This window comes from Macadamia integrifolia, unplaced genomic scaffold (assembly GCF_013358625.1).
Source record: "Macadamia integrifolia cultivar HAES 741 unplaced genomic scaffold, SCU_Mint_v3 scaffold2363, whole genome shotgun sequence".
NCBI lineage: Eukaryota > Viridiplantae > Streptophyta > Magnoliopsida > Proteales > Proteaceae > Macadamia > Macadamia integrifolia.
This window is the reverse complement of record NW_024868659.1, coordinates 25806-36216: the sequence shown is the minus strand read 5'-3', so window position 1 is coordinate 36216 and position 10411 is coordinate 25806. Positions and strand designations below refer to the sequence as shown.

The following is a 10411-nucleotide window of genomic DNA, read 5'->3' as shown; positions in this document are numbered from 1 at the left end:
TCCACAATCACGGAGGGACATGGCATCAGTTAGGCAGCAAGGTACCCTTTTTTTTTGGTGGGGGGGGGTGGTGTGTTCTATCCCCCCAAAGATTGCAAAACTGCATTCTTCCCAAATCATACATGTGGGAATAAGAATATTGAAAAGTTATGTATAAGAATATTAGAAAGGTTATGTCTATGGTAAAGTGTATATACATTTAAATTTCGAAGTGTCATGGCAAAATATGCAATCATTAAGGGTGTACTACATGAGCTGAACGGGTAGTAAGCCTAAAACGTGAAGGTGCAAATACAAGCCGAGAGAACGGTCTGGGATATATCCAACCTAAATTTGATGCCGAAGCAGACCGATCAACTTATTTTACTAAAAGAGCCTTAACTACTGTACGACTGGCCAAACACTAGCATGAAGAAAGCAGCGGGGATGTTCGGTTGGATAGTAATTTAAACAACCAAACAAGCTCAACGACACTAGGTCCATGACTAAAAGGTAGGCCCAAGTCCTCGCCAGCCAAGCGGCAAGCAGTTTGTGCAGTCCCTCGTTCGGGATAAGTAGCTTGACAACTAGGCCACTTGATCCTGGTCACTCGAGTACCTAAGAGTCCTATGGTTTTTCCTCACCAAGATACGCATTAGTGCCCCTATCCATGTCAAACATGTGATTTATGAGCAAGGAGCACGGGGTGTTAACCAGTTGGATAGGGCCGATCTTGGTTGGGCCTAGTCGGGCTTGATCACTTGGAAACCTTTCACCGTGAACACCCGTTTAAGTAAACGGGCCTAGCTTTGGGAGCATTGTACGATTTACAATCAGGCCGGTCGGTGTTGGGCTTTAATCGGGATACCTTAAATGGATGTTAATCGGGATATAGAGTTATTTAAGTCTAAAAGGGCTCAAATGGGCTCCAAGTGTGCCTACCTTAAAATTATTTTCTTAAGTGGGTTGAAGGCCTATAAATGTTCAATTTGAACATCAAATCACTATAGTTTTATGCAAAAAATCATCGTAGTAAAAGGTGAAGCAAATCTTTAATAAAAAAGAGAAATGATATGAAAGTATGATTGTTTTTTTCTTTAATAAAGGGGTTTGGGCTTGATCGGGCTGTAATGAGTCAGTTCAAGTCGATCTATAGTCGATCGGTTCTGTCGGAGCTCACACAGGGTGTTTAGTGCTCTTCACTGCTTTTAGTGAAGGTTGAATGGTTCTCATTCAACCCCGGTATGATCTGGTCCATGCGGTTGTGGGGTCAGTATAGGCCCGTGGGACTAGTCAGACCAAAGGCTTGGATACCTGTCATTAGCCAAAAAAAAAAAAGCCAGTTCAAATGAGGTATCGATACTAAACGAAGCTCCGGCACAAGTTCATGATCTAAATAAATTATAGCCCCCCCTGATTTATCACAAAGACAGTTCATTAAAAAATAGTTGCGGTACACAAGAATAAAGAAAGTAACAAACAAATGTAAGGATAACCTCTAAGGATAGTATTAAAACTTAAAATAGGCTACTCGAAATCATAAACTTGGAAGTTGGAACCCTATGGGAAAACACTTTGTTGGTTTCTTTGTTTTTATTGTAATTCTGTGATTGGAATTTGATGCTTCTGGGAACTCGTAAGTGAGCTTCGTGTAGCAGGTTTGGGAAATATGTTGGAAGAAACAGGAGAAATCAGTTAAGAAAACCGAAAACCCTTGTTAACCTAAGTTTTTCAGAAACGTGATCCTAATCTGCTAACCAGGGATTGAGGATATGAAGAAAGAGATATCTATATCCAAATAAAAACCATAAAGCCTAATTGCAAGTGAAATTAGGGTTTGAGGAACGCAGAGCCTAGGAATCGCATACAAGAGAGATTAGGCTTGAAAATGTTCAATGATAAAAGACGTAGAAATTGGGAGGAGGCGTTGGGGCGGGCGTGAGAGTTAATAAAGAAACTATTTTTTTTTAATATTTTAAATGAATAAAGAAACTAATGTTAGAGAGAGAGAGAGAGAGAGAGTTTAATAAAGAATGTTACCAAAAAAAAAAAAAAATTATTATTTATTGAAGTATAAAAAAGAACAAAGGGTACCAAAAAAATAGAAAAAAAAAAAAGAAAAAAAATAATGATTATAAAGAAGTTAAGGTATTTAAATAATAAAGATAAATTAGTCTAACAAAAAATTAATCACGAAGCATAAGTACATGCACTTATATAAAAGTATGATATGCAAGTTTCTTACCATTTTCGGAAAGCCCTTTTAGTTTTATTATTCTTTGATTCAATTTGGATGGAATCAACTTAAAAAAAGAAAAAAAAAAAGTTACTCAGTTGCATAAGCTTTTGATTTTGTTACTTTGAAGCTTATTAATGGCTTATGTTATGAATTTGAGTGGTACACTTCCTTGCTCCAGATTCACTTGTTTGAGATCTGGATTGACGTGTTCTACAGAAAACAATCCCAGCAATCACAAAATTTCAGTTCATGCTCATTTTATTTTTATGCAATTTGTGTGGTTTTTCATTAAAACTGTTAGTTTTGTGATTTGCCAATAATCACAATTTCTTGAGATTCTTTTTTTCCATAAATCTAGTAGTTATGGTTTTTTCAAAGCTTAAACGAAGATCTAATTGTGGATGATCGATCAATCTCTTTCCCCATCAAACATGAATACATCTTCATCTTATTGCATTCGTTTCTCAATAATCTTAGAATATGTAAAACAAATTCCCAAGGCCACCTAGTCTTGGAGGAAGAGAAAACGTATCTGAAGGCCCAGCAACATGCTTCTAACGTGTGTAGATGATGATCAATTGGTGATCCAAGGGATGCCCAATATCAAGGGGTGTCATATGGCAACAAGGCACAGCTGCTGAGCCATCCTCAATGGTCATGCCGGAGGTGAGGGTGATAGCGGCTCTTGGGTTATTGACAGTGGAACTGTGGAAGGGAGAGATTTTCATCAAATGAGGAACATAAAATGGCTTAAAGGGTATGGAGATAAACTCACCATTAAATGAAGGCTATTTGACCATTAAAGTCATCACATAACAGAGCTAACCTAACGAACGCTACAGACTTGGTCTTTTTGTTAGAATCTTCAAAATTGTTAGGGAGGGTAGTGTAATTACTGAAACAATAAGCGAAAAAAAATATAATTCCTAAAAATTGAGGGGAGGGAAACATATTTTTCCCAACAAAAAAAAAAAAAAAAAGGAGCTGTCTTACACTCACTCTCTTTAATCATGATTTTGAGGTGGGATCACAATAACGCGCACTTGTTACTCGTTTTAAGTCATCCGTCGGCCGTCGTCCTAGAGGAGACCCAGATGAGAAGGGTCTGTTCTCTACCTTCCCAGCCTTCCATGTCGGTGGTTCTACATTTTTTCTTCCTGTATCTTCTCTCTACTGTCCAACCAGATGATCTTGAAATCCTAATGAAATTGAAGGCTGCGTTTCAGAAATCCAATACCATTGTTTTCGATTCATGGACAGCACACAATCAACCTTACAATTTCACCAGGGTTTCCTGTAATTCAGATTGTTCGGTAACAAGTATTGAACTGGGTAATAGAAATCTGGTCGGTGTTATCCCCTTAGATTCCCTCTGCCAGCTTCCATACCTACAGAAACTGGGTCTCGGATCGAATTTCATTTACGGTACCATCATAGATGTTTTGAGGAAATGCAGTAAGTTGAGGTACTTAGATCTTGGGTTTAATTCCTTCTCGGGTATGCTCCCCGATTTATCCACTCTAACCCAGTTAGAGTTGCTGAGCTTGAATTCCAGTGGGTTCTCGGGTCCTTTACCATGGAGTTCACTGGCGAACATGATAAATCTCCCTTTCTGAGTCTCAGCGACAATCTCTTCGATAAGGCTCCATTCCCGTGGAGGTTTTGAAGCTGGAGAAGTTGTTCTAGCTGTACCTCTCCAATTGCAGCCTCGAAGGAGAGATTCCCAAAGGCATTGGAAACTTCACTGGACTCATCGACTTAGAACTCGCTCATAACAATCTATCCCATGAGATCCCAGTTGATATAATGAAGCTTACGAATCTGTGACAGCTTGAGCTCTATCATAATCAACTAACAGGAAAAATCCCACCTGGATTTGGGAATCTTACTGGTCTCACTTACTTCGACGCCTCCATTAATTTGCTTGAAGGAGATCTAACGGAGCTGAGATTCTTGACGCGGCTCGTGTGTCTGCAACTCTACGGGAATCAATTCTCAGGTGGGGTCCCAGAGGAATTCGGTGACTTAAGGAACCTTGTGAAACTCACGCTCAGCATGAATCAGCTCAGGGGTTATTGGCAGACTTCAACTTCATCGATGTATCTTATAACTACTTGACAGGTCCGATTCCGCCGGAAATGTGTAAGAAGGGTAAGTTGAAGGTGTTGCTGATGTTGCATAACATGTTCACCGGAGAAATCCCAACGAATTATGCGAATTGTACCTCAATGATTCGTTTCCGGGTTAGCAATAACTCTCTTTCTGGTAGCGTGCCCCCCAGACTGTGGGGTTTGCCGAACGTCTACATCATCACACTATGAACCAATCCAACGGTCTCCTGACGTCGGACATTGCAAAAGCCAAATCCCTTATTTCCACTGACTTGAGCTATAATATGTTTTCCTGCGAGATACCGTCGAGCATCGGAGATCTACAGATTCTTAACTCTTTATTTGCAGAATAACCAATTGTCTTGTTCGATTCCTTCGTCTCTGGGATTATCATTTTCTCTCAACTATTTAAACCTATCGAACAACAAGCTATCAGGATCAATTCCTTCGAGTTTATTCTCTGATCCATTGATCCAATGATCCATGTGTTGATCATTTAGAGGCTGAGGTGGAATCTTTGGCTTCCAATTAACAATACTATATTCTCAAAGAAACATAGGATATGTTTTTGACTATAGACACACGCTCTTTGATCAAATAATATGATTCCTAACCACGAGCATGATCAAAGTGGGAGTTTTCGTAATCATGGAGGGACATGACTCAATTCTATGTACTCAATGGCGGTCGATGCATTATTGTGTGTCCTTGTTAAGTTGTGGAAGCTTATTTTGTCAAGTGATCAAACTTTTGTGTTGAAATTTTGCATGTGAACAACTGACTTATTTATAATTTAATAACTAATCTTCTTAACGATCAGATTTAAAAAAAATAAAATAAAATAAACAAAAGAAGCTTGCCTATTAGAGTGGTCTTTTCATCTAGACAAAAAGAGAAATGAAATGACCAGTCAACCACATGAATGCGAAAGATCTTGCCTCATGTTGATGCTCATGCATCCATTGCGATTGACCTCATTCTCACGGGTGACCTCTCCCATTGAACACATAGCTTATTTTTAAGTCTTTTTTTTTTTTTTTCACGTTGAAATGATAAATTAACCTTACATGTTAACCTGTCACATGGTGGGAATTATCAACCATTTGGGCTGAAATTTACATATACGTAATGGACCATTCATAGAATTCCTATGTCCAAGAAAAAACTTACATATAAATTTCAAATTTTTTTAACCTCCTGGGTGAGAGATTGCCCATTCATAGAATTCCTATGTCCAAGAAAACTTCTCTTTTTGTAGGGGCGTCACTCAGGCTGGCGGCTGGCCCAAATTGGATTTGCAATTAGTGAGCTTTGAATAGGTCAGGTTAACAAGTAATGACCTTTGAATAGGATTAAGCAAGCGTTTTCAAATTAAATCCTTTCCATTCCATGAGTCTCGTCAATGTATATTAGGTTGAGGCCCAATTTTTCTGTCAAGCAGCACGCCGTGGCAGGCCACAGCGCACACCAAGGGCTTATTCATTGAAACCGACGTGCCATGCAGGTGTTTTGCACATGGTATGCCTCTCGTGGACATGCTGTGCAGCTACAGGCGCATGTAGCAGCAACCATGGGGCCAAAATGGAATCCCAAGTTTCCCTATGAGTTCACAAATACCTTCAGGTTTTAATATTTTGCAAAATACCTTCTTCTAATCGGAGTGAGATTCCATTTCAACATCTGCTATTATGGGCTAAGGGAAAACTTTGTCCCTTATAGAAGCAAGACTTACCATCTAAGCCATATCCTCGAGGCAAGATCGTAGAAGGTCATATAGTATTCGGCATTTAGGATGTGGGCTTCCATCTGAGATGCCTTGCATGAGAAGGGCCATCATCCCCCCCACGCACAAGCTCTGCTCTAGCACACAAAAAAGACTCATTGCCCTCCCCATATTGACCTGAATGAGATTCGACTTTTGCCTTTTAAGCACCAGTATAAATAAGAGAGCGGATTAAGTCCTCGTACTAGAAATAGATCTACACAGATAGACTTCATCCAAGGAAAAACCCTGTGATGGATTCCATCTGTTTGATCAAACCATACAATAACCATTCTTGTATGAGAACCTGATCCATACTCGAAACCTTACCTCTTACATTGCTAGGTCCAACTGACAGCCCAATATCAAGCTTCCCTAGAATTATTTTCATTACCTCAAATGGAAATCGAATCAAATTGGTTCGATTTTTTTCAGTTACAATTCGTTTTTCTGTATCCTGTTTCATTCGATTTGTATGTGGTCTTGATGATAATATGTTATTGTTTTTGTTTCATTTAATTTAATTTTTTATTTTTTCCACATATTCCATAGGTCTGGGTGATGTTTGGAGGTCTAATGACTCTATTTATGAAGGTCAGATCCTCTCTTGGACCATGACCTCCTGTGGTAATCTCACACCATCCAAAGGGTGTGAGGGCCACCTCTGGGTGTGGGGGCCACACCCAATGGATGATGTGAGATTGCAAGAGGTCATGGTCTAGGAGGGGATCCGGCCTCTATTTATGATTGTTGGAACCCAACCACGGTAAGCGATAGACGCCCCCAAACAGTATGATCGACTTGTATAAATTGTAGTCATTTATTGAGGCTCCAGCTTTGGATCCAGATCCTCTCCAATCACCCCAACCCCTGTAGCGTGTATCCGATAGTCGAGGGGACTTGCACGGACCCCAAGGCCCTCCCTCATACCAAGAAGGTAAGAGGAGTCGAACTCAAAATCACACGCTTTCTGAGGCGAAGTTCCCTTGCCTACTTGGCTATCCCCTTGGGTTTTGATTTAGCTTGTTTGAACAAATTTAGGGGCTCATTTGATTTTGTTTCTCCTGTTTCTGTGTCTAGAAACAGCAGAAACGATTTTTGTCGTTTCTGTGCTAAGAAACAATTTTTGGAATTGCAAAAAAGTATTTGATTTTTCTGTTTCCCAAAACATTTTCAACAGTGTAGTCGAGTTCAACACATGAGTGAAGGCACAACGTTGTAGGAATGCAACTCACAAATGAAGACATGACGTTGGAGTTGTAAGTATATGGGTCTCACTAATTACGATTGATCTGAGGCAATGATTAAGAGTAGGAGCTGGTGGGGATCTTGATCAAGAAGCATTATAGCTGAGATTTGATGCTTAAAAGCTTTTGTAGTAGTAAAGTTCACTTTTTTTGCAGGTTAATTAATTTAGTATCAATTGGAAGGAAATTGGGAGAAATAATAGTGGATACAGTAACTAGTTGTTGATTCAATCTTGCATATATATAATCTATTTGAAGGGGAAGAGTCCATGTTCAAAGCTTGGTTTCATGACAATGGTTAAGACAAAACCCATTTCATCCTTTGTCTTTTTGCAGAGGCAAAGATTTTCCTTTCATGAAGAGCTAAGTCTCATCTCAAGAACAATCCCTAGGTTTAGAGTTAATTATAAAAGACAAATGGAAAACAAAGTGAAATTGATCATGAGACAAAACTACTATATTACTAATCAAAAGCATTTTGGTCTAAGGGAATGGCCTTTCTCTAGTTCAGTTCCCTCAGCTTGTTCATATAAATTAATGAAGTTCTGGTCTAGGGAGAGTTTCTAAAGATTTCACTTTGCTATTATGGGTTCAGTTTCAGAGACAGCCCAGCAAGAAAAAAGGGGAAAAATGTTGGCTTCTCATAATGCAAAATGAAAATGGAAGTGGGTTTCTAACGATGCAAACCCAGTTTCAAAAATATCCAAATGATGCATATCCAGTTGCAAGGATGAGGGTTTCTAACGATGCATACCCAGTTTCAGAAATATCCAGACAAAAAAAAATTTTCCACTCTCAGATGCATACCTAGTTTCAGACGCATAGAGCAACCAGAACCCCAAAAATGAATGAAATTTTCAGTTTCAAATGCAATCACTTCACCACTAACACAAATCAGCAGAGCAAGAACTGAGCAACTAGAAAAAGAAAAAAGAAAAACGAAAAATAAAAAAAGAAAGAGCAATCAGGCTTGATATTAGAAAGGGTTTTTGTTGATCTTTCCCACAGATATCAACAGGAGAAAACCCCAAACCCCCACCATTATCAGAGAAGAAATTAGGGCCAAGGCAGGAACTTTGGAATGGGTTGAACGATGACTGTGGAGTTGCAGGTAGAGATACTACCGATGAATCTAGCTGATCGATGCAAGATGACGAACCTTGAGCTTTAGGAACTATAGGGATGAGAGGGTTCCTCAGCGTTGGGTTACAAGAACTATAGGGAACCTAGAGCTGCAGGAACCTTAAGCTTCAGGAGCTTGGAGATGGAGTTGCCACTTCGAAAGTTTGGACCAAGATGAGTGGAGAAGGGGAGTTGTAGTCGCAGGTTCACCTTCAAGTTTTCCCTTTGGAGTCGCCACTTGAGAGTTGTAGCGAGATATGTTGAGCAGTGCCTTCTATCTGGATTTTGTGAGAAGGGCTTGGGTAGACCCCTAATTTATCGAGATTTTTGTGAATTTTTTCCCCTCTTTTTATTTCAAAGAATAGAAAAATAGGTCGGACTAGTTTCTCTATTCCTGTTTTTAGATATAGAAATAGGCATAAATTTCTATTTTGTTTCCAAAAACAAGTGAAATGAAACAGAAAAATCAAACGGTTTTTGTGGTATTTTTCCATTTCTGAGCACAGAAAAACGGAAAAACCATTTAAAAAAAAAAAAAAAAATCAAATGGGCCCTAAGGAATGAGCACTATGTATTCGATGTTTACAAATATTTGGCACCTGATCTCTTATTTGGATCAATGTTCTTTTACTTATGCTCCAAGGGAAGCTACCATTGTAGCTGACTCTCTTGCCAGGAGTGCCCCATTTATTACGGATATGTTAGTTTGGCCTAAGTCTAATCCTTGTTAATCTGTTGATATTGTTTCAGATATTAAGAGTGTAATACATTATCTTCAATAGAATTTCTTAGTAAAAAAAAAGTGGGCAAAGCGATAACCCTAAAATGATGCAGAAGAGAATGAAAAAACAAGAACAAACAATGCACACAGATTTATGAGGTTCGGCAAGATTGTCTATGTTCTCGGTGAGCTGAGATCATGCTTCACTATGAATGGAGAATAGGGTTACAACGCTCGTCCTCACACCTCTCAGTATTGCTTGCATTACAGAGAAAAAAAACCTCGCTACAAATATATAACGAAAAACTCTAATCCTGAAAGTACAAAACTACCCTCAAATAAAAAATTTGAGCAGAGGGCTGTGCCCCCTACACCCCTGCTATTCAGGGGAGGCCTTCTGCCCCCATTGCAACCCCCACAGTCCGCTAATCGGCTAGTGGGACCTCCGTCCTACCTGTCGAGGCGTTGCACCAGTACTCCCCAGATTAAACTGTAATGGAATACATGACATCGTACACCATCAACTACTTGATTGTGTAGCCCCTGCACTAGTGCGTGGCCAATGAGAACATATATAGGGGCATTAACAAGGATAAAGTATCATGATTTTATAGAGAGTGGGGTGAAATAGTAATTTTACACCTTCCGATGCCTGGGCACAAGTTTCATGCAACGAGGTAGGTTTCCATTCCCCTAATAAAGTAATTTGGTTTCGGTTTTAGATAATAAAAAAATGTAACAGTCAATTTACTTCGAAATTGAACTGATAAGCTGATGGATTAATCTCATTAAAAACGATAAACTGATTAAAAAATTGACTATAAATAATAAGCCTCACTCTCTTAAGTCTTCTGCGTTCTTTCTCTCTCTCTCTCTCTCTCTCTCCCTCTCTCCCTCTCTCCCTCTCTCCCCCCACCCGCCCCCCACCCCCGCCCCGATAAGTAAGAGGGAACACCTTCCATTTCTGCCATCTCTCTCTATCAATGATCTTATCTCTATAACCAACAAATATGAGGAAACCGATTAATAATCAGTGCAGTGTCAGTTCATATCTATTACAACTTGAATCAAATCAAAGTTGAATCAAATCTTACAGGTAAATAATCCATGAAAGACAAAAATTACACCTCAGGTGTAGTTCCACAGGTCCAAAGGTGCAGATATGTTAACATACGTCTGTTAACATATACGCGTAAAATCGGGCAAATTCAAGGGGTTCCTCATTTGCCA

At 39.3% G+C, this 10411-nt stretch overlaps 1 protein-coding gene across 1 annotated transcript; it reads left to right on the top strand.

The window, feature by feature from the left end:
* Nucleotides 1-3228: 3228 nt before the first annotated feature.
* LOC122066363 (receptor-like protein kinase 7) lies at nucleotides 3229-4336 on the top strand. Its single transcript, XM_042630181.1, has 3 exons — nucleotides 3229-3715; nucleotides 3842-3906; nucleotides 4049-4336. The coding sequence occupies exons 1-3, from the start codon at nucleotides 3229-3231 to the stop codon at nucleotides 4334-4336; spliced, it is 840 nt and encodes a 279-aa protein (XP_042486115.1).
* Nucleotides 4337-10411: the final 6075 nt, after the last annotated feature.

Bases quoted from the DNA above. Each gene is read 5' to 3' on its own strand.
- LOC122066363 (XM_042630181.1), top strand. From the start codon at position 3,229: ATGATTTTGAGGTGGGATCACAATAACGCGCACTTGTTACTCGTTTTA. The intron at 3,716-3,841 runs GTATGCTCCCCG...TCTGAGTCTCAG, and splicing joins TGGGTTTAATTCCTTCTCGG to CGACAATCTCTTCGATAAGG. The intron at 3,907-4,048 runs GTACCTCTCCAA...AATCTGTGACAG, and splicing joins CTGGAGAAGTTGTTCTAGCT to CTTGAGCTCTATCATAATCA.